The sequence below is a fragment of the Ovis aries genome, chromosome 3, assembly GCF_016772045.2.
Source record: "Ovis aries strain OAR_USU_Benz2616 breed Rambouillet chromosome 3, ARS-UI_Ramb_v3.0, whole genome shotgun sequence".
In the NCBI taxonomy this organism is placed as follows: Eukaryota; Metazoa; Chordata; class Mammalia; order Artiodactyla; family Bovidae; genus Ovis; species Ovis aries.
In genome coordinates this window covers 56,894,790-56,919,739 of record NC_056056.1, presented here as the reverse complement: position 1 = coordinate 56,919,739, position 24,950 = coordinate 56,894,790, and the positions used below count along the sequence as shown (strand labels likewise).

General features: G+C 40.3%; 1 protein-coding gene and 1 non-coding gene across 3 annotated transcripts in view; both read right to left on the bottom strand.

The window, feature by feature from the left end:
• The window catches only part of KCMF1 (potassium channel modulatory factor 1), a 78,888-nt gene that overhangs the window by 7,843 nt on the left and 46,095 nt on the right, over positions 1–24,950 (bottom strand). For both annotated transcript variants that reach the window (XM_042246027.2, XM_027966725.3), the window contains exons 3-5: positions 19,241–19,380; positions 4,159–4,260; positions 682–856 (exon numbers count right to left, since the gene is read on the bottom strand). In XM_042246027.2, the coding sequence (XP_042101961.1) occupies positions 682–856; positions 4,159–4,260; positions 19,241–19,380 (417 nt within the window). The remainder of the gene's footprint in view (positions 1–681; positions 857–4,158; positions 4,261–19,240; positions 19,381–24,950) is intronic.
• On the bottom strand, positions 441–513 carry TRNAE-CUC (transfer RNA glutamic acid (anticodon CUC)). Its single transcript has one exon. It is a non-coding gene; the product is annotated as a tRNA-Glu (tRNA).

Below are 24,950 nucleotides of genomic sequence, written 5' to 3'. Positions count from 1 at the left end.
TCTGCTATCCAGGTTGGCCATGCATTAGATCCAGGTACAAATTACCTGTTCAAATGATTTTTTAAAGTAAGACTTTCCCAAGCTATTAGAACATGAATGTTTCATAACAATATAATTCTCAAATTAAGACAAGTACAAAACATTCCTACTTGACTTCATTCCATGAGAGAGCTTATTTCTTTAGTCCTGTCAATTAGTTTTCTTATCTGTGTGCTTACGAAGGAGGTTGAACCACAGAATTCTGGAGGTCTTTCAACTCTGAAATCTTCTATGATTTTCTTGGGTTTCATTGGAGGTCACAAATAGAACACAGACGTTCCTTATCATTTTAAACCTCTAAGTACTTAAAGAAATGCCAGAATAATATGAACTACTTTACGTGTTCTACTCGACTTTAAAAATATTTTTATTTTTTTGCTATGTGGCTTGCAGAATCTTAGTTTCCTGACCAGGGATCGAACCTGGGCCCTCAGAAGTGAGAGTACCGAATCCTAACCACTGGACCACCAGGGAATTCCCTACATGGTCTACTTTAAACATATTTTACACTTATCGAATTTCAGGGAATTTTGTCAAGGAACACAGGAGGGTGATGAGACTGAAACATAAATCCTACTCCCCCAATTGAAAGGAAGCCCCCCATCCCTGGCCATTTCCCTTAAGGACGTGAAACTAACTTACCAGCTATGGGATCCATGGCTTCCCTATTGCTTGGAGAATATGAACTCTGAGAAGAAGAAAGTCCACCAGTAGAACTGCTAGTAAAGTGCATGTTTGATCTGCGCGCACGAGGACCTCCTAACCCCCGGCCAGGGTGAAACATTCTACGTACATGTCGGACGCCGCTCGACTCATCATAACTCCAAGGTTAAGAAAAGGACTCGGGTATTTCATAGTAAGAATAAAATACATATATAAAAGAAGGCACTTGAGCCCTTGCAAGATAAGCACGCAGATTTCCCAAATTGTAAGCATTTTAAAACAGCACATTTAGAATACAAATGGCACAACTATGTCTATGAAGGCTATTAACTCTAAAAATGGACACTGGAATATAAAGCAATGTATGTATATACTGTGTGTCTATATTGTATATGTGTGTATGTTTTCAAGGAGAAAAAAAAGTTTCTCCAGATGGGAAGAAGTCTCTTCCTAGGTTCCAGCTACAAGGGCCAGAGTTAATATCACCTGACAAGGTGAAAGGTACCACCTGGTCAGATACCCAGAGGGAAATATTCCCTTAGCCATATATGTTCATATCACAGTAACCACAAATAATAACCATCAGTTTTTATATCTGGTGAGAGTTGTGCTAATATACAGGCTAATCAAATCTCAGTGACCATCTGTAACGAGAAAGGAGTAGTACAAATAATTTAAATTCAGGAGCCAAAGATTCCTTTCAACTATCAGTTTTAATCTGTCAATGTGTTTTTCTTTTTTTTTCCCCCTAATACTGCTGTTAAGCAGAAAACCAGATTTGAATTTCTTGTGTTAAGTGGACACACAGAGTTAACAGAACATTTATCAAGAAGTCAAACCATCTTACACATGTGTGTGAGTTAAACTGAAGAAAGTCCTGAGGAGCAAACAGCAGCCAAAACCTGTGAGGACAACACTGTGTCTCTACACAGGCAAGTGGAGTGTACAAGGAGGAGGGAGGGGAGAGGGGGGCCGGGGGAGCCACATGTTATAACGGAAGAGATTTTCTTTTGAAGCTGCCAATATATAGGAAGAGAATTCTAAAAAAAGAGGGGATATATGTATAACTGATTTACTTTGTTATTCAGCAGAAACTAACACAACATTGTAAATCAACTTTACACCAACTAAAAAAAAAATTCCCCAAACAAAACACAAACCAAAAAGCAGCCAACAGAACAGCTACATAATGCAGGCTAACTTTTGTGCTGGATTCCCAGTTCAGGAGTCATGCGGGGACAGGGTGGGCAGCCACAATGCACATTCTTGCATGGGATTCATGACACAGGCTTGGGCTCTACAGAAAGTGATGTTATGACCATCACACTTTATTTGGAAAAGTATAAAAAGTACACTTTAGGGATTTCCCTGGTGGTCCAGTGGTTAAGAATCTGCCTCGGAGTGGAGGGGACACAGGTTCGATATTTGGTTTGGGAACTAAGATTCCACATGCCTCAGAACAACTAAACCCACACTGCAACCACTGAGCCTGACACAACCGGGGTCTCCTGTATTGCAGGCGAATTCTTTTCCAACTGAGCTATCAGGGAAGCCCTGCCAAATAAATAAAAAATTTAAAAAAATAAAAAGTACACTTTAGGAAGAGTTCTATCAACGTACCAAAAAAAAAAAAAAAAAGCCTAGTTACAAAGAGGCTTAGAAACAAGTCACTCTCTCATGTCAAACAAAATTATCACATAGTGGCACTTGAAGAACTTGACAAATTAGTTACATTTTCAGGAAAACTGCTATGCCACCACTTTACTTTTTAGAATTTAAAGATAATAGTTGCTAGTAATCTAAAATGCAGCACATGACTTCTCTTATTCTCATATTTTACATAATTTATTTTTTCTTGGTAATGAGAGACTCATACACATCTACAAAAAATGGATGTGGATGACATGGGACATTCTACTGAATGGATGCTGATTTCACTAGAGGTCCTTGAACCTGCTGGAGAAGTGCAGGATAATGGCATGGTTTTTAAAACTTTTTTGCCTAGCTACTCCATGAAGATGGAGTGAAGAATGGATCAAGTATAACTCTTCTGGGTATTGTTACAGAATTCTTTTATACAAAATGGGAAGTAACTAACAGGCTAAAAGTATTCTTGGCCCATTTAGATTTTCATGTTCTTGGGGGAAACAAAAAATAAGCAAGCACCACTTTCTTCATTTTGCTTTTAGCATCCCCTGCACTTAGGAGGGAGGAAGAGTGGGCTCTTCTGTTCATTCAGTACTTGCCCCAGACTGGCTCAGACCAGGCTGATCTTCTCATTTCTCAGGAAGGTTCCATAGCTTTATCTTCTCATTAGTTTCCACTTGAAAGTGGAAGTGTTAGTTGCTCAGTCATGTCCAACTACTACCACCTCATGGACTGCAGCCTGCTAGGCTCCTCTGTGAGATTCTCCAGGCAAGAATACTGGAGTGGGCTGCCATTTCCCTTCTCCAAGGGATCTTCCTGATCCAGGGATTGAACCCTGGTCTCCTGCACTGCAGGCGGATTCTTTACCATCTGAGCAACCAGGGAAGCTTTCCATTAATTTTCACTTATCTTCCCCCAAACTCTAAAGGGTCAAATTTCTGATAAGAAAATTACATTCTGCGATTAAGGGCTGAGAGCTGAAGGACAGGAACACCAAGTCTAAGGTTGTCTTATGATTGCCAGGAGGCAAGCAAAGGTATCAGAATGGAGTCTGGCAGGGAGAAAGCTTGTGATTAGTTTTTGATTGCTTCAGACTGCAATGAACACTAAAACCTTCCCAAGAGCACACAGCCCTAAGTTAATACGCGATAGTTTTAGAAAGACAATTCATAACTTGAAACCAGAAGCACCAAGTCTACAAATCAATGTACTCTGGTGGGCCAGTAATCTCCTGCAGAGTATAGAGAATACTGTCAGGAACCATCATGAGACTGGCTTGGGAGGAGAAGCAGAAATCAAAGTGGGAAAGAAATTTAGAACTGGATCTGACCTTATGCTGTCCTACTCAGATGGGCAAGAAGCCCCACGGGGCACACCTGCCCACCACCCAGCCTATAAGAGACTATGGCAACAGAGAACACAGATGGCGAGCAAGTACATCATCCATACAGTTAATGCACTAACCATATTTTAATTTGGATTAGCATTTTCCACTTCTGTATGAAAACACCCTCCTGAAGACTTGTAACCTGGTCAAACTGTCTTAAAAAAAATAATAATCCTGATGGCAAAGAACTGAAGATAATAAGCAAGTGAATTTCACTTACTGAGCACTTTTCACTAATTGTCACAGCGCGGAAAAAGAGAAATAAGAAATTGCACCTCAACGCTGTATCACTTTTAGGAAAATGTCAAATCAACTGAGATAATTCGGAGGTTAGTTTTTTCCTTATGAATACTGCCCTTAAAAGTCATCACAATGACAAATGTTGCAAACAACTTTTCCCCTTGTTGCATCTCAAAGGATATTAAATCTCTAGGGGCTCTGTGTTCAAGTGTAAGATGAGCTGCAAAGTCATCCGTGACATGATTAGGATCGCCTCCAGGCAACGCTGCACATATTGGACAAATCTGAAATGAAAGCAGAGAAAGCAGATTTACTTATCGATGAACATTGATCAGGGATCTTTCTGGATGAATACTTCATTGTAATTTTTACCTTGACCATGTTTTAACCAGGCAAAAATACAGCAGATCCTGAACTAGTGTACAGCGTGGAGGCTGAACAAGAGCCACAGGCCTGAATGTGGTGACTTTCCACTGAAGTAGACCATTTGTCGGGGTCAGACAACACTTCTAAACACACCAGTCAAATCGGAGCTCTGGCAAATTCGTCTGCGTGGTCTAGCAAACTATTTTTCATAAAAAAGCTTTTCAGTGTGCCATTTAGTGCACGTTCATGTCTAAGTCCTGACTGACTGGCAAACGCTGAGACATAATTTTCCCTAAAGTAACCTAGACTCGAGGGCCAATCACCGAACAAGACAGCACAGCTCTTATTAAAAATGCAACTGTACAAACTTAACCACCCTGAATGTGGTACAGTAAGACAGACAATGACAACTGATAATAGGCAAATATGCTCTATTAATTAATGAATGGGACTTCTAAGAGGGGAAAGGGGGTAGAGATAATTTTTAGAACTTTATCTCCCAGAGGGATGGGAGGCAGGACAAAAGCTTGTGATCAGAGCAGAGGAGGCTTGAGAGGTTGGGAGTGTGGTTTCTGAAACAGTAGTTTCAACAGAGGTGGTGAAATACGAGGCAGGAGAAGGGAAGGACAGAAAGAACATGGAATTTTCAGGGTTGAAGCCCTTACTTTTTCAGAAATCCAGCTGGACAGATGATAACCTAAAAGTGGGAGCCAAGCCCTGAAGTATGAACTTCAATCTCAACGAACAGAGCCAAGAAGAAAAGTCTGAGCTAAGGAGTACAACCAAAGGGAGCCCCAGGACCTGGATGGTGGAAGGTTTTGGCCTGTGCCCCTCCAGGGACAGGGGAGATGAGGGTAGGATACGAGATTCAACTTTGCCACTGCATATGTCATGTGCTCAAGTTCTTTCACTGGGAGTAAAACCAGGCACCTGATTAACCTTACTGCAGGCTCACTGTAGAGTGGCAAAGGAGAGACACGGAGAGGAGGTAGCAGGAGAAAGGTGAGGCCTGGACAGACAGCACTGGGATATGGGGGGAAGACAAACTAGTCTGATCCTAGAGCCTGAGCGAACACAAATCCCTGTCTCTAATGGCTAGAAACTGGAAGTCCCGGAGACTGTGGTGATCCAGTTCCTCCTAATATGCAAACAGTCAGCTGTCCTGATGATCTGCCTCAGGACTCTGAGAAACAGCATCAAGAAGACTAAAGATGCTCAGGAAAAAAAAACACTGAAGCACGACAGTGTGCAAAAGAAGGAGAGAGGTCACGATGGGACGTACCTCTGAGGCAAAGGAGAGAAAGAAGCACATAGACATGCTTATGCTTTTCCCAGAAGATGCCAGAAAGATGGTCATTTTTTTCTGTGTCAGACAGAAAAGCAACTGGATCTGTTTACGTTTATAGATAATCAACTCTCTTCTTACCAGAAAGTTGGCCTTTACTGTGTAGCTTCCTGTGCTGTGTGACACTGTGGGGTAGAGTCTGATATACTTATTTTACTTTTCACATGTTTCTGCCTTGTCTATAGATTGTAAACTCTTTGAGAAATGCAGGACAGTGTGATTTCTTTCTTTGTGGGAACTGTGACCAGATTTGTTAAAAGCAAAAACACCGACATGGTTTAGACAAGCAAAAACAATCTCCAGTTGCATGTATAAGATTGTTATCCAAAAAGAAAATAAAGGAAGGCATCTTCCTTCTAAGGTACTTCCCTTCAGATTAGTCTTTGGATAAAATCTACAAATAACCTGAACTGCACAAAGGAGACAGCTACAGAAGCTGCAGTTCTCTAATGATGCAAGTAAATGGACTGAGCTGAGAAAAGTCTCCTTGAGAACATGCATTCCTGGAAGGAAGACAGAATGGGGAAGCACAGATACGAAACATACTAGGAATGTTCTAGTAAGACTGATAATCTCCTGCAAACTAGAAAAAAGTACCCTTGAGTTAGAGATGTAAAACAGAAAGAAAAATCAAGATCCTTCTATATACTACTGTCTGAGAATTTCAGTTCTGTGACTTAGAATCTTTTAGATTTTACCATAGGGATAAGGCAGGATGAAGGTATACAGACCGCTCCATCCAGAGAGAAAACAGAAACAAACACTTCCTAGTAATCGGGGGTAAAGAATCACTGGGGTGGAAGGGCCACCTAGCTCGGCAGCTGGCACAGGAGAATCAGGAGACTAGATGAGAACCAAGTGGAAGATGCTGCCACCCTTGGGTCACAGGAAGTTAACTCAAATGAGGACCTGGAAGGGAAAATGAAGTGTTGATGGGACCAGAGGCCACCATGCAATTTTTTACATTTTATATTGAGCAAGTGAACTCATGTTTCAGGATAAAAGCTTTGGTAACTCAAGGTTGTACTTTCTGAGACAATGCAGGGCTCAAGAGGAAGAGGGAAAAACAAGAGTGATGTGGGGCAGGAGGAACAGAGACGAGGTGAGAATGGAAAGGGGCAGATGCCACTGTGCACCCAAGGGCACAAATGCAGCGTATCTCTGAGTGCATCTTTACTTCCCAAGACAGCACCTAATATGTTTTACAAGACAGGCAAATTCCACACAAAGGATAAGCTACTGACGCTAAAATTATGAGTCTGTCAACACTGATATTTATCATAATTCTACTGCCACATGATACAACAGTACCTATCACTAGGACAAGAAAAGTCCATTAATTTACATTAACTCAAAATTATGACAATTAACACTATAAATCAACTATACTAAAATCACAACAATTTGTTGACATTATTAAGGCTGACTGAATTGGCCTAAGTGTTTCCTAAACTTGGCTAAGGATATCATTCATCTGGAGCATTTGTTAAAAACAGAGTTTCCTAGACCCCTGCCTAGAAAGTGATTCCAGGTTTGAGAATCTGTATTTTTGAGAAGGATCCCAGTTAGTTTATAATTAGAAAGCTTGGTAAACACTGCTTAAATATACAATGGTATTGCAAAATAATACTTACCCTGTTGTGTGAAACACCAAATGTTGTCCCCTGCTACCCCCCTACCTCCTTATTCACAATGTCCTTGATATTCTCAGTCTTTGCTTTCCCTCGAGTCTTCTCCTTCTGCTTCATCCTGCCACTGAGTCACCATCAGTCCTGCTTTTTATGTGCAGCACCTGTGGGAGCCTTTACCAATGTGCTGAGGTAAGACCCCATGCCAAAAACATAATGGAGTTTCCATTCTTCATATGGTCCCAGGGCATGATGGCCAGCGAGCAACCAGTCAGTGCAAATCCTTAACATGGGTGGTCACCTGTGTGACCAGTGTCTAGAACACACCTCCTGAAGTCATTAGGTAAAATGCTGTAAGTCACTACTGAACTTACAAAACCTTTTCCCTATGACAGGTTATGTGCATTAAAAAAAAAAAAAAAAAAAAAAATCAGCTTGCTTTTAAGCCAGCCCCCACTACAATTAGCAACCAGTCTAAAGCAAGTTTGGATTTCCCCCAGCCTCTTTCCTGAATTGGAACACCCCCTTCAGATGGTATTCTCTGTCTGGCTCTGTTCAGTGCTTTAAAACAAGAGAGGAAGAGTTAAGTTCCTATGATGTGGTGAGTTCTCTTCCTCTCTCCCTCCCCCTTTTCGGATAGACTTCACAATATGTTTTTTTGCCGGTTTTGTTTACTGCTACAGAAAAATGCATTTAAAAAAACTGCTTATGATCCAGCATATAACCTGGAACCTAGACTGCAGCATTAGAAAAACTGGTCTTTCACCAAATCACTCAGCAGCTGCTGAGGAGCCAGGCTCCTTCTCCACCAGCAGGATGATCCACTTTGATGCACCATCTTCGCAGACCCCTTGCCTCTGCCCTTCATCTCAGATCCTGGGACACCATCCTCCTTCTCAACAGCAAATGCCTTAAGTGAAATAACCGCCTTGGCAATCAGCACTTCTTGACTAGGTTTCTGGATCACAAGCTTGATTTCTTTTTCTGTTCTAATTTTAGATCCATGAGAAACATTTTCCTTTTGAGAATACAGGTTCAAAGGCTGTGATTTCCCTATATCACCATCTACTATTACTTTCTGATGACACTGGATGTCTGAAGCATCATTTCTATGATGATTATGCTCCTATAACAGGAAGCAAATGCTTCAGGGTAAATTCTACCCTTTCTGGATTCATGTTCATCCACATAATCACTATGTTTAAGTTCATCATGTTTCAAAAGAACTACAGAATCACTCAAACCCTACTATCCTTCCCTTCCGAATTGAGAGCTGAGATGGCATGAGGGTGGAGAGCAAGGTCATTCCTTGGTGGACAAATACTCTGGTTTTAAAGGTTCTCTACTATCTGGCCCCATCTGGCACATTTGATTTTGTTTCCCACCCAAGTCCACAACAATCGATACTCTCTATCCTCTCCACCTACCATGCTGTTTCTGTCACTGAATCCTGGTTCATGTCTCCTCCCTCTGAGTAATGCCATTCCTTTCCATTCTGTCCACTTTTTGAAATAACACCCATTCTCAAGGGCTACCTCAATTCACAAAATCCTGACTCCTTTTGGCATTTTTCTCCAGTTGTGTCAGAAAAGCCAGTTTGCTTTTTAGACATGCCATACGGTGCGTGTAGAGGCCCTGTTTTAAGTTTACCACGCTGACAGACTTCCCTGGTGGCTCAGACGGTACAGCGTCTGCCTGCAATGCCGGAGACCTGGGTTTGATCCCTGGGTCAGGAAGATCTCCTGGAGAAGGAAATGGCAACCCACTCCAATATTCTCGCCTGGAAAATCCCCTGGACAGAGGAGCTGCTTAGGCTGCAATCCATGGGGTCCCAAAGAATTGGACACGACTGAGCAACTTCACTTTCACGCTGACAGCCATCGTGCTTTATATTCCCAGAATCTGACGACTTCAAAAAGTGCTACTTCACATGATGTATTAGAAGCAATGCTCCTGGTTAATGCTTGCAGAGACACACTGAGAACTACAAGGACATATAGGGTCTTGAGTAAGACCAGCAAATGCTTCCCTCTCCAAACTGTCCTTAATAACTGATGCAGGCATGACCTAGAACAGCCTTCCTTCTAACATTATCCGTCTGGGGGCAAAGAGTGGAGTAAAGTAAATACTGTGTTCTATTGGTTTCCTCAATTAGAGCTGACAACTCAATTAACTTTTGCTCAGGCACCCCCACTTTTTCTCATACACAAGGCCTTCTACAGCCCCTGCTCCGTGTTTCCCTGTGATTTCCTGAAAACTCCTTTTCCATTCTTCATTCCTTTATTACAGCTGTGAGTCAACTTATGAAGTTAATCATGATTGAAAAGATCACAATACCCTTGTCCCTGAGGATTGACAAGTTCTAAAGGAAAATCAAAGTGCAGTGAGAAGCTGTCTGCTGCCATAACTCTACTGTCTCCAGAAAAGCTCTGCTTATTTCTTTATGTGAATGTGTTTTTTCCTTCCAGTAATCAGACAAGAAAGAACACATAATTCTCCTGTGTTAATACTACACTAACTTTCTAGCATCAGGTTACTCAGGCCTTCCCAAGCTAGCTTTGAAATCAAAGTTCACTTCATGATAAAAAACAAAAAACAAAGTTCCCCACTTGATGTGTTCTGCCAACTTATATGCTTATCATGCTCTGAGTTCCAAACCAGGTGTCTAAAGGACATTTCCAAAATTAGCCTCTTTTAAAAGTTGGTCTGGGTCTTCCTTTTTTTAAACAAAATATATAGAGACAGATTATGTAGTAAATTCAAATAAAACATTTAAGTAAAGCCTTGTGTGTGTCATTTAAGATAGGGGCAACTCCTGAAGCACAATAACCACACTTCTTTCTGTGCTGCTCTTTTCAACTGGGTCCTAATTTCCATTAAGTAAAGGACTTATGCTGTGAAGTCCAGATAACGGGGTAAAGTTAAAGTTCTGACTGGCTATATTTGTTATATTGTATAGTTTTGCTACATGGATTAACTAATTAAGTATTTACTGAGTAAATATTTAGGTACAATTTATGTCTGGGGCTTCCCAGGTGGTGATAGTGGTAAAGAACCTGTCTGCCAATGCAGGAGATATAAGAGACGGAGATTCGATCCCTGGGCTGGGAAGATCCCCTGGAGAAGAGCACGACAATCCACTCCAGTATCTTTGCCTGGAGAATCCCCATGGACAGAGGAGCCCGGCAGGCTACAGTCCATGGGATCGCAAAAAGTCGGACACGACTAAGCACTTGAGCAGCATGTCTGGGACACAATTCGTGTTTTCCTTTTTAAGGGGCTCTTGAATTCACCTCTAGAAATAACCTACGTTTATTCTGTAAGGCAGATTTTCCAGTCATCTGCAGTATAATGGGAGTGTTTCTGGTTTTGTTTTTATTTATTTGATTGTGCAGGATCTTCACTGATACATGTGGGATTTAGTTTCCCAACCAGGAATTGAACTCTGGTTCCCTCACTGGGAGCACAGAGTCTTAACCACTGGACCACCAGGGAAGTCCCCAGTGGGGGTGTTTTTAACAAAGTTTCTTTTACTGAAAAGTGATGATCCTGGAGAAGCTATTAGAATTTAAAACGATGACACACAAAACCCCTTACATGCATTACATTTTAATCCTCATACAAAAAACAGAAGTGGCATTCTACTGAGCTAACAGTTGCTAAGGCTAACTGGTAACTCCAGGGTTTCGGCTCTCTTGCCAACTTAAAAGTAGTTTATCTGATCAGAACTGTAGATATAATGAAAATAAGGCTGAAGGGTGAAGTTTTGCTTTGAGAAGATACAAAAAGTGGAAAATCTGTGCTACATGGGCAATAAACCTCTGGGCTCTTCTTAGAAGCATCTAGCTTGTAGCCACGTGCACCTTGGCCATCTGTCCAACACAGTACAGGTTCTTTCAAGAGCTGAGGGAGCACACTATTTAACTCAATTATAATTTTGCTTTCTGTTGTTGCACTGGAACACTCAAATTAACTTATAATTAAGTATGAGCTACTTCGTACTGAATTTATTTTTCTCCTCAGTTCCATTTTCCCATTTTAATGCTTGGGTTGGGACTGTTGCCTGCTTCCAAAGAGCAGCATTTAGAATGTTAGGGAGTTTTTGTTAAACATAAAAATTTCAGTTTTCCTTTACATTTTTATCTATGGTTTAAAAGTACTAAATAAAGTTTTGGTTTCAAACATGTTTCCTGACATAAATTAGAATTCCATGTGTATACTGATGTGTTGGGAACTCATAATGATGTTTGAAAAAACATCAATTTAGCCATAATGAAAAATAATTCCAAAGTGGTCAGAGCAGTCCCATTTCTTTATCCTGTTCACAAGTCACTCTGAATGTGGGCAATTATGTCCAAGACCACTTAGAAGAAAAACCCCAATGAAAGTTTGATTGTTGCTTCCTCGGTGGCTCAGTGATAAAGAATTCACCTGCCTATGCAGGAGACTTGAGTTTGATCCCTGGGTTGGAAAGATCCCTGACGAAGGAAATGGCAACCCACTCTGGTACTCTTGCCTCGAAAATTCCTGGAGAGAGGAACCTGATGGGCTATAGTCCATGGGGTCACAGAGTCGGACATGACTTAGCGACTAAGCAACAACAAAGCTTTACTGTTTTCATCCATCCTGGGGTAAGCTACATATTTCACCTGCAGGCTTAGAGAAAGAAAAGGAAAGGGGCATCTCGTGTTGTTAGGTGGTGTTGGTAAGCACCTTCAAGCCACAGGGGGATAGGTACAGGGAATGCTGGACCCAAAGTCAGAGACAATTTTAGTGAAAACTCACAAATGACTCTACCTAAGTTAGGTAGGGTTTATATTGCTTATAATGAGTTTAAATTAGAGTCTGACAATGACAGCAGCTCTGTAGGCTCCTCTTCTCCAGAGCTTAATGATGTCAAGTGAGGCTGAGTCTGGTAGGATTTCCTAGAAAAAAACCACCTCAGCTGTGAATACCAAGACTGGCATCTTAAATAATTTTCTTAACCAGTTTTCTTTTTTTTTTTTTAACCTGAGGAGCACACTGGGAAAAGAAGGGGTACCAGGAGAATAAGAGACAAGGTGGGGAAAAGTGCTTAAGAACTTCCAAGCTACCTTACAATTTGCCAACAGCTGTCAGGGGGCTCCCATCTTTAATTTAAACCACACTTTCTACACATTTTTCTGCATGCCTTCCGAAAAGAAGCTCCATTACTATGCACTACCTTGAAATTAGCTGTTTGGATACTGAATCAGTGTTTTACAGGACAAAGAAGAAATCAAATCAGTGGCCAAAGAAAACCTCAAAACTAATGTCTCTACATGCACTGGTCTCTTCCCAGCACTCCCCTTCATACTGGGTGCTTTTCCCATTCTGCAAACAGCCTACTCATCTCCCCTATGGGAGTTTATATCAACACAGAGCAAAAAAACCTACCCATGGTAACCACGTATTCTGAAATACTAGGCATGACACTTTCTTGGAAAAGCTATCATCATCTGATTCTCATAATATTTTAAAAGACTCCCCTTCTGGTTTTCACATCACCTAAAGGAACTAATTTTTCATAGAAACATCTTTTAAAATATCATGACACCCATATAAACAGAAGTATCCTAGAACAACCTAGAATCCCAAACGTGCCTCCTAACATTTCCTTCCCTCCTATCAACTCAAAAATCTACTGGGAACAATGGCTATATCACCCTTTGTTGTTGTTCAGTCGCTCAGTTGTGTCTGACTCTGAGACCCCATATATGGCAGCACACCAGGCTTCCAGTCCTTCACCATCTCCTGGAGCTTGCTCAAACTCATGTCCATTGAGTTAGTGATTCCATCCAACCATCTGGTCCTCTGTTGTCCCCTTCTCTTCTCGCCTTCAATCTTTCCCAACATCATGGTCTTTTCTAATGAGTCAGTTCTTCGCATCAGGTGACCAAAGTATTGGATTTTCAGCTTCAGCATCAGTCCTTCCAATGAATATTCAGGGTTGATTTCCTTTAGGATTGACTGGTTTGATCTCCTTGCAGTCCAAAGGACTCTCAAGACTCTCCTCCACAGTCCAAAAGCATGAATTCTTCGACGTTCAGTCTTCTTTATGGTCCAACTCTCACATCCATACGTGACTATTGGAAAAACCATAGCCTTGACTAGATCGATGTTTGTTGGCAAAGTAATGTCTCTGCTTTTTAATATGCTGTCTAGCTGACCACAGCTTTTCTTTCAAGGAGCAAACGTCTTTTAATTTCATGGCTATAGTCACCATCTGCAGCGATTCTGGAGCCCAAGAAAATAGTCTGACACTGTTTCCACTATTTGCCCACCTATTTGCTATGAAGTGATGGGACCAGATGCCATGATCTTTGTTTTTGAATGTCGAATTTTAAGCCAGCCTTTTCACTCTCCTTTTTCACTTTCATCAAGAGGTTCTTCCGTTCCTCGTTGCTTTCCGCCATAAGGTTGCTGTCATCTGCATATCTGACGTTACTGCTGTTTCTCCTGGCAATCTTGATACCAGCCTGTGCCTCATCCAGCCCGGCATTTCACATGATGTACTCTGCATAAAAGTTAAATAAATAAGTAGGGTGACAATATACAGCCTTGATGTACTCCTTTTGGAACCAGTCCGTGTTTCATGTCTGGTTCTAACCATTGCAAGAAGACCTGCATACAGCTTTCTCAGGAGGCAGGTAAGGTGGTCTGGTGTTCCTGTCCCTGGTATTCCTGTCTCTTGAAGAACTGTCCATAGTTTATTGTGATCCACACAGTCAAAGTCTTTAGCATAGTCAATGAAGCAGAAGCATATGTTTTTCTGGAATTCTCTTGCTTTTTCCATGATCCAACAGATGCTGGCAATTTGATTTCTGGTTCCTCTGCCTTTTCTAAATCTAGCTTGAACATCTAGGGGTTTGTGGTTCAGCTAGCTGCTGAAGCCTAGCTTGCAGAATTTTAAGCATTACTTTGCTAGCATGTGAGATAAGTGCAATTGTGTGGTAGTTTGAACAGTCTCTGGCATTGCCCGTCGTTGGGACTGGAATGAAAACTAACCTTTCCCAGTCCTGTGGCCACTGCTGAGCAGTTTTCCAAATTTTTTGCCTTGAGAAGTCCATGAACAGTATGAAAAGGCAAAAAGATACCACCCTTAATAAGCGAGAATATTACTACTGTCTGATTTTAAACAAGTAAATGTGCTCAAAATAACTATTATTAAAAATGTGCAAAGTTAGCCAAATACTAGAGATAGAAAAAAGTAATTTATAAAATAGAAAGTGTTCTGCATCAAAAGTAATGAAAAACACAAATACCAGTCTTCTGTAATCTAAGTGCAGTTGAGCAGCAGCAAGATAGCTGCCTGCAGCAGAGGTATTTTTCAAGTCCTATGTTAATTCAATAAAATACCATTGTTAGTTCACAGAAAAGCAGACTACACAAGCAGTAACAGTCAGTCAAAGCCTATTTTTAAAACAAAGTGTATTTGGCTTTTAAATGCTTATTTTTCTTGATTACCTGCTTATAAGAGTAAATAGTCAATTATAATATTTAAGAAAATGTACAAGGTTGTATCAGCAGGTTTGTAAAAATTATGGCTTACATCACTATTACTGGTTCTAATGAGGAAACACCTGTGTTGGGAAGTTATCAGCTCTATATGTTTACATATTAAAATGGTCTTTCAATGAAATAGATACTACATTGATGGTCAAAATTTAAAAGTCCCATATAAAACTAAAGAATATGTAACTTCTCATAGCCCTGATGTATAAACCATATCTGTCACATTATTCTGGTTTGCAGTTTACTTCATCTAATATTTTCCTGCCTGTTTAATTTAGGAATCAAATGCATCTAACTGTTTATACACAAAATACCACAATGATGAGGGTAATTTCTATTCTGTGCTCTATGATTCCTTTTAATTGACATTCAATTGTTTAAATATTAAATAAATTATCAGCTAAAACCGATTATTCTGACTCACTTAAAAAAGATTTAAAAGACCTTTTAAGTCATTATGTTTCCACAAAAGAATAAAATTGTCTAAAGTCTGATTATGGAAAATTTCTAAAATCATTCTTTCCCCTTTATTATTATTATTTTTTATCAAATTGGTGTAAATGGAACACAATACAACCATGCTATTATTACAAAAACATCTAGGTCTTCACTAAAATGGGAGGGGCTGTATCACTTGCATGGATGAAGAACACCTCAAAGCAGGAGACTGCCCTATGCTCCTTTCTGGAGATGAAGAAAACAAAGAGTAAGCCAAATGAAAATCAGAAAGAGAAACGCTTGCAGCAGGGAATACTAGAGAACTGATGTGCCTATGAACAGCGCAATATGCTGCAACACAGATTTCTAGATGTGAGAAGACAACTTTGGTGAACCCAAAAGTGCTTTTACCTTTTAAAATGGAACATTCTTAATATAAAATTGCAAGAATTTATTAAACAAAGAACTGAAATATTAATTATATATCACTAATTAGAGGTAAAGGTACATTTCACTTAAAAAACAACAATAAAAATCCCTGAAGGCTTTCTAATAAGCTGCAGTGCTATTGAGCAAATGTGAAACTTAAGAAAATCATCAGGAATCACGCTTAATGTTTTTATGTTCAAGGCTTTCCTACCACGTTTCTTGCACACTCCTTGGCCACCTCCTCAGCAGATCCTTCACGTTTGCACTCCCATTTGACCTCTAGTGCTCACTTCTACTACCAGCTGATAGATTTTGATAAGTGCATACTACTTCCTTTCTTACTTCTTCCCACAACCAAAAACTAGGTAGTTGTCCCAATCTACCTGACCTCATAACTGTAAGGGTTTTTAAGAACTTGCCCTTAACTTCAAAAATCACACTGTTTATCAGATTTGGTGTTTATAAAAAGACTCTTGAGATTATACCCAATCCGCTTGTAAAATTTTAATCAGCTTCACTATGCATTCTACGTCAGGTGTTGTTTTTCATGATATCTAGTTTTGAAGAATCCTCCATATCCTCACATCAAAAGCTCAAGTAATCGGAAATTAACCTTAAGAAGGGAGGCGAATCTTAGGTGAGGGCATTAGAGTCCCAAGTTGAAACAAATGAGGCAAAAATACAGATGAGGACTACAAAGCTATTAACCTTCCATAGACTTTCATATTAGCTATGCCAGGCATCAGTGAAGACTCCCTAATGATGACAGTAACATCTGCAGTGATATACCCTCCTGCCCCTAAATGTTCCAAAGGGGCGATGGTTAGAGGAATGAGGTCCCAGAGGACGGTACAAGCTGGTAGCACAGAGGATCGGTGCAGTAAATGCAGGGGCAACGAAGGACAGCACACTGAGCATTTAGAAAGAAAAATATAAGCAGGAATAGAAAAGGAGATACAGTTATTACGTGACTCTTAATTCCTTACCTACCAGAATGACATGAGTCACTGCTACTGAACTCCAGAATTCAAAGATGTCTGATTTACCATGACTTGGCAAAACAGAGGAAGGGAGGGTGCTGAGAGGGGACATACAGTAAAATCAGGTGGATATTTACATATATCTGTAGCACATCAGAGCTTATAACATGCTTCACGTATATACCTAGAGGCATTCAACACACTTAACTGGCATGTTATCAGCAGTGATCCCTAAGCACAGACCCCGGCAGCATGCCACATGTGGCATACCTGCTGAATGCAGCCCTGGATCTGGGACACGACCTACTTGGTTCAAAGAATCAAGCTCGCTCGCACCAAAGGTTCTCGTCTGCTGGCTACTTTTCACTTTGAAATGTCTGGTATTCTATGAATGGGAACAGAGGTAGATGCAGTGTTCATGCAGACTAAGAGCTGATGAGGAGGGAGAAATCCTTATAGTATTCCACAAATACGAATATGAAAAAAATAGTATGGCCACTGCCTTGAGCTATGTTCCCAAAGTTGGGGAACTAAAGCAAGGCATATAACTGAACACAACTTATGAGAGACAGATCACAAAAGCAATGTGTAGATGGCATTTAATTTTCAAACTACATGTATCAGGTAGGTACAAAGGACTACAAATAAATTGTATTTACTTTCTGGAAAAATAAAGGCAAAGCTGCTGGTGGTTATTTCTCATTTTAAAAAATGAACAATTAGTTTTTCATTCATGGAGAGGACTTGAATTTTCACTGAACTGTCCAATTTTAGATATGGAAAATGGACACACTGTCCTATCCCAGTGGGGTGATGAAAGTACAGTACTATACTAGGGTCTATTGGCTAATACAATGATTTTAAGAATGCCTGGTTTACAACTGGGAAACCCTGCCTTATTATGATAAATAAATATTCAAATATAACAGAATTTAAACCAAAGAGAAATTATTCCAACTTTTCCACGCAAACAGGGCAGACACGCAGTCAAAATCATCACTCTCCCCACTGTTATCTAGGACTGTTCTAGAAGGAAGCAAAATCACCTTTGCAGAATAAAAAGAACAAATTAAGTCAAATGTGACAATAGTGTTCTGAGGTTCCACAAGGTGTCAATGAGAGCACTTATGAGCTGTTAGGAAAATTTGATTTGAGAACTACATAATGGAAATTTACCGACTGTTTGGACTATAAACCTTATAACAACTTTAACATCAAATTAACTGTACGTGGCAATAAGAGTGAACCTCACAGCTGTAACTGCAGGGCTGTAGCAGAGATGGAATATGACAGTGGCTAAGTAGGGACTCTACAACTCAGAGGGGCTCTTGCTGAGCTCAAACATCTGGTTCCACCTTTAATTTTCACTTAATTTGTTCTGAGTACGTTCAGGGGCTTCTGCGCTGAAGCAGTGTGCAGCTGTTTGTGCCCAAGCTCTCCAAGTCCCATCCCATATGCCCAGCTCTCCTGGTTCACTCTATCTACTGGTACCAATGGGAAATGAAGGAAGCGGACTCTTTGTGGGTGATGCATCATTTCTTGAAGTTGGAAATATGCTGACTCAGACGTTAGGTAAACTATCTACAATGTTTTCAAGGCAAGACTCAATGTGTTTTTCTGAGTCCCTGGCCACTGGCAAAGACCAAAGTAGGAAGAACTTCTAGGGGCTCAAAGCTTTGACCTAAGAAGCAAGAGATATGGTCTGATGAAAACCAAGTAAGGCCAATGACATGTTACAGTGAGATGTGACAGTGGATTACTACTTCATATGTGACTAAAGATTTTAAAATTTTCTTATGAATGTTTCCTTACAGAAGAGAAATCAACCAGGTAGCAAGAATACTATAAAAAGCCATGTGCTGGGCTTCCCTGGTGACTCAGTGGTGAAGAATCCACCTGCCAGTGCAGGAGACACGGGTTTGATCCCTGGACTGGGAAATCCCACGTGCCACGGAGCAACTAAGTCCGTGCTCTACAACGACTGGCCCTGTGCTCTAGAGCCCAGGAGCCGCCAACTATCAGGCTCATGCATGGCAGCTACTGAAGCCTGCGAGCCCTCGGGCCCGTGCTCCACAGCAAGAGCAGCCACTGCACTGACAAGTCCAAGCACCCCAACTAGAGAGCAGCCCTGCTCGCGGGAGCTAGAGAAAGGCCCGCGCAGCCACAAAGACACAACACAGCCATAAATAAATACATAAGTAAATTTTTTTAAAAAAGAGACAGAGATGTGCGTTTCAAGTCAGGGTTTTTTAAGCCTTTTCACCATGCATTTACTAAAGGCGCCTGAATTTGGTTAAGATGCCACATTTGCTTTTAGCTGCAACAGGGAAAGAAAGGCTAGTGGGGACAAGAAGGGGGCACTATCTTGTATACATGCACCTTCCCAGGATGTGTAAAAGTTGCTGTTGAGAGATAATTTCAACAATTATCATGCAAACAGTATCAGTACACTTAACAGGAGGCAGAACATAGTGACAGGGCTCTATCTTGTGTTAGAAACAATGTACTTTACCAGATGATTTAGACACAAAGCTGCTTCACTTACCACTTCTGTTGATGTTTCTGCGTGTTCAGAAGTAACATGTTCTTGAAGAGATGTCTCCGTATAGCCCATTTTTCCACAATAGGGACAAGTAAAAGACTGTGGCTGTTCTACGGAGAAGGCTTCCCCACCATAGTACAAATCTGAAAAACAGAGTGGAACTGCATTGAGAAATAATTACCAATTTTTTAAAAATACAGAAAAATGTAGCTCAGTCATATCTGACACTTTTGCAACCCCACTGACTGCAGCCCACCAGGCTCCTCTGCCCATGGGATTCTCCCTGGGTTCAATCCCGGAGTCAGGAAGATCCCCTGGAAATGGAGATAGCAACCCACTCCAATATTCTTGCCTGAAAAACCCCATGGACAGAGAAGCCTGACAGGCTACAGTCCATGGGGGTGCAAAGAGTCAGACATGATGACCACATACACCTATTCTTTTAGTATATCACTTCATTACAAACATCTCATTATTTAACATGAAACAAATACCTAATATAAGAGGATAGGATCATTTCTGTGAGACGAGAAAATGAAAGAAAATGTTTATTACATGACAGATTTCTTCATTCTTTGGGAGATCTTGATTACCTTAAAAATACTTAAACCCATTATGTATATACTGACCATTTATTATATGTATAAGACTTGTCAGGTGAATTTGGGGTAGGTGAAGATAAACGTACTTACAAAAAAAAAGAAGAAGAAATAACAGAACTTCCTTACCTGATAAAGGGCACCTACAAAATCCCCAAGCTGACATCATACTTACTGGTGAAAGGGTGGATGCTTTCCCCTAAGACCAGGAACAAGACAAGAATTGCCACTCTGGCCATTTCTATTCAATATTTTAGTAGAGATTAGATAATCACAGTAGGCAAGAAGATGAAATGAAAGGCATCCAGATGGAAAGAAAGAAGCAAAACTCTCTATTAGCAGATGACAGGATCCTGTATATAAAAAATCCTACTGAATCCACTAAAAAACTAGCAGAACTCATAAACCAGCTCAGTGACATTACAGGATACAAGATCTATACCTGGGGTGGGGGACTGGAAGACTAGGATTAATATACACGCTACTGTATATAAAATAGATAACTAATAAGGACCTACTGTATAGCCCAGGGAACTCAATACTCAATACTCTGTAATGACCTATACAGGAGAAGGATCTAAAGAGTGGACATAGGTATGTGCGTAGCAGATTCACATCGATGTATACCTGAAACTAAACGCAACATTGCAAATCAGCTGTACTTCAATAAAAATAAAAACAAACAAAACAGCAGATACAAGAGAAGCTCTAAAAACTGAGAAGTTACCTTTTGTAAGAGATATTTACATTATGAGATAAACCTCCATCTGTAGCAGGAAGAGAAGAGGTTCAGCACTAAACCTCTAGAAACACCTACCAAAGGAGAGGCAAAGACCTGAATTTACATAACAACTTAACTCTGCAAAAACAAAGTTACCCTTGTTTACCTCCCATAACTGGCCTCCTCCCCACCCAGCTCCCCAAATCTTCTTTTGTCTTTAGCTAGAGATGGTATTTAAGATGAAGGCTTGGGCCATTTCAGGGAGTTACTGTTTTCCTGGGCATCACTCATGTATATAGAAGGTAGACATGTTACCAAACTTCTGTTAGTTTTTTTTTTTTTTTTTTAAATAAAAGATCTATGACAGAAATAAATTGTTTCTCTGTAACTGGGAGTGGGCAATCCCAAAGAAAACTTTTTTTAAATTTCATTTACAATTGCAAAAAGAATAAAACATTTAAAAATACATTTAATAACAGAAGTGTAAAACTTATCCTTTGATAACTATAAATTTTTGTTGAAAGAAACGAAAAATGACCTAAATAAATAGAAAGGCATCCTGCTTTAACAGGGTAGCAGACTTACTATCATTGCTTTCCAAACTGATCTACAGATACAAAACAACTCCTATCAAAATCCCAGTTGGTTTCTTTGTATAAATTTGACAAGCCAATTCTAAAATTCACACAAAATTCAAGGGATTAACAATACCCACAGTAAGCTTGAAAATGAACGAAGATGGAAGATTCATACTTTATGATTCCAAAGCTTACTATGTAACTGAGACACTACAGTATTGGCATGCAGACATACAAATCAATGGAACAGACTGAGACTCCAGAAATTAAAAGTGACGTTTATGGTCAGTTGATTTTCTAACAGCTTTACTGATATACTTTGACAAATAAAAACTGTATATATTTATTGTATATAATGATATGTTGACATATGTGTATAGTGTGAAAAGATCACCACAATCAAACTAATTAACATTTCCATCACGTCTACACAGTTACCATTATGTGTGTATGTATATGTGAAGATTTGAGATCTATCCTCTTCAAAAATTTCCAGTACACAATATTGTTAACGATGATCACCATACAACACCATACACCATACAACTATGATCCCTTTTCCAGCAACACTAGAGAAGACTCTACACATGGACGTCACCAGATGGTCAACACCAAAATCAGACTGACTATATTCTTTGCAGCCAAAGATGGAGAAGCTCTATACAGTTAGTAAAAACAAGACCGGGAGCTGATTGTGGCTCAGATCATGAACTCCTTATTGTCAAATTCAGACTTAAATTGAAGAAAGCAGGGAAAACCACTAGATCATTCAGGTATGACCTAAATCAAATCCCTTATGATTATACAGTGGAAGTGACAAATAGATTCAAAGGATTAGATCTGATAGATAGAGTGCCTGAAGAATTATGGAAGGAAGTTCATGACACTGTACAAGAGGCAGTAATCAAGACCATCCCCAAGGGAAAAAAAAAAATGCAAAAAGGCAAAATGGTTGTCTGAGGAGGCCTTACAAATAGCTGAGAAAAAAGAAGCTTAAGGCAAAGGAGAAAAGGAAAGATATATCCATCCGAATGCAGAGTTCCAAAGAATAGCAAGGAGAGATAAGAAAGCCTTCCTCAGTGATCAATGCAAAGAAATGGAGGAAAATCATAGAATGGGAAACACTAGACATCTCTTCAAGAAAATTAGAGATACCAAGGGAACATTTCATGCAAATGAAAGTGAAGTTGCTCAGTCGTGTCCGACTCTCTGCAACCCCATGGACTGTAGCCCACCAGGCTCGTCTGTCCACAGGATTTTACAGGCAAGAATACTGGAGTGGGTTGCCATTTCCTTCTCCAGGAGATCTCCCTGACCCAGGGATTAAATCCAGGTCTCCCACATTGTGGGCAGACGCTTTACCATCTGAGCCACCAGGCACAATTAAGGACAGAAGTGGTATGGACCTAACAGAAGAAGATATTAAGAAGAGATGGTAAGAATACACAGAAGAACTATACAAAAAGGGTCTTCATGATCCAGATAACCATGATGGTGTGATCACTCACCTAGAGCCAGATATCCTGGAATGCGAAGTCAAATGGGCCTTAGGAAGCATCCCTACAAAGAAAGCTAGTGGAGGTGATAGAATTCCAGTTGAGCTATTTCAAATCCTAAAAGATGATGCTGTGAAAGCGCTGCACTAAATATGCCAGCAAATTTGGAAAACTCAGCAGTGGCTACAGGACTGGAAAAGGTCAGTGGAATTCATTCCAATGCCAAAAAAAGGCAATGCCAAATAATGTTGAAACTACTGCATAATTGCACTCATCTCGCATGCGAGCAAAGTAATGCTCAAAATTCTTCAAGCCAGGCTTCAACAGTACGTGAACCGTGAACTTCCAGATGTTCACGCTGGATTTAGAAAAGGCAGAGGAACCAGAGATCAAATTGCCAACATCCATTGGATCATTGAAAAAGCAAGAGAGTTCCAGAAAAGCATCTACGTCTGCTTTATTAACTACACCAAAGCCTTTGACTGTGTGGATCACAACAAACTGTGGAAAATTCTTCAAGAGGTGGGAATACCAGACCACCGGACCTGCCTCCTGAGAAATCTGTATGCAGGTCAAGAAGCAACAGTTAGAACTGGACATGGAACAACAGAACGGTTCCAAACTGGGAAAGGAGTACATCAAGGGTGTGTATTGTCACCTTGTTTATTTAACTCATATGCAGAGAAACATCATGTGAAATGCCGGGCTGGATGAAGCACAAGCTGGAATCAAGACTGCCGGGAGAAATATCAATAACCTCGGATATGCAGATGACACCACCCTTATGGCAGAAAGCGAAGAAGAACTAAAGATCCTCTTGATGAAAGTGAAAGAGGAGAGTGAAAAGTTGGCTTAAAACTCAACATTCAGAAAACTAAGATCATGGCATCTGGTCTCATCATTACATGGGAAATAGATGGGGAAACAGCGTCAGACTTTATTTTCTTGGGCTCCAAAATCACTGCAGATGGTGACTGCAGCCATGAAATTAAAAGACGCTTACTCCTTGGAAGGAAAGGTATGACCAACCTAGACAGCATATTAAAAAGCATAGACATTACTTTGCCAACAAAGGTCCGTCTAGTCAAAGCTATGGTTTTTCCAGTAGTCATGTATGGATGTGAGAGCTGGACTATAAAGAAAGCCAAGCACCGAAGAACTAATGCTTCTGAACTGTGGTGTTGGAGAAAACTCTTGATAGTCTCTTGGACTGCAAGGAGATCAAACCAGTCAATCCTAAAGGAAATGAGTCCTGAATATCCATTGGAAAGACTGATGCTGAAGCTGAAACTCCAATACTTTGGCCATCTGATGTGAAGAACTGACTCACTGGAAAAGACCCTGATGCTGGGAAAGATTAAAGGTGAGAGGAGAAGGTGATGACAGAGGATGAGATGGTTGTATGGCATCACTGACACAATGGACATGAGTCTGAGTAAACTCCAGGAGTTGGTGATGGACAGGGAAGCCTGGCGTGCTGCAGTCCATGGGGTCACAAAGAGTTGGACGTGACTGAACTGAACTGATGATGACCATGCTATACATTAGATCTCTAGAACTTACTCATCTTGCATAAGAAAACTTTGTACTCTTTGACTAGCATCACCCCATTATCCCCTTCCCTCTAGTCAGCTGATCTGCAACAGAAATGCCAAGACAATTCACTGGGGAGAGGATCTTCTCAATAAATGACACTGTGACAATTGGTAGTCATATGCGAGAAATGAAGCTGGACTTCTACCTCATTCCACACACAAAAATTAAATCAAAATGGACCAAAGATCTAAATGTTGGTACTAAAATTATAAAACCTTAGAGGAAAACTTTTTTTACAACATATTTTTACATCTTCATGATCTTGGATTAGGTGATGGTTTCCTATATATGACATTAGAAGCACAGCAAAGGAAAAAAAAACAGATAAACTTGACATTATCAAAACCAAAACTTATGTGCTTCAAAACATATCAGCAAGAAAATGAAAAGACAACCCAAAGAATGGGACAGAATTTCTGCAAATCATTCACCTGTAAGGAACTTGTATACAGAATACACAAAGAACTATGAAAACTCAATAATAAAAGACGTATTACCCAATTAAAAGTTGGGCAAAGGATTTGAACAGACATTTCTCCAAAGCAGATATGCAGGTGGCTAATCAGCACTAGAAAAGACGGTCAGCAGCATCACTGGCCGTCAGAGAAATGCAAGTCAAAACTACGAGACACTACCACTTCACATCCACTAAAATGTCTACAGTCAGACAGATAATAACAAGTGTTGACTAGGTAAGAAATTATAGCATGAAACATTTAAAGG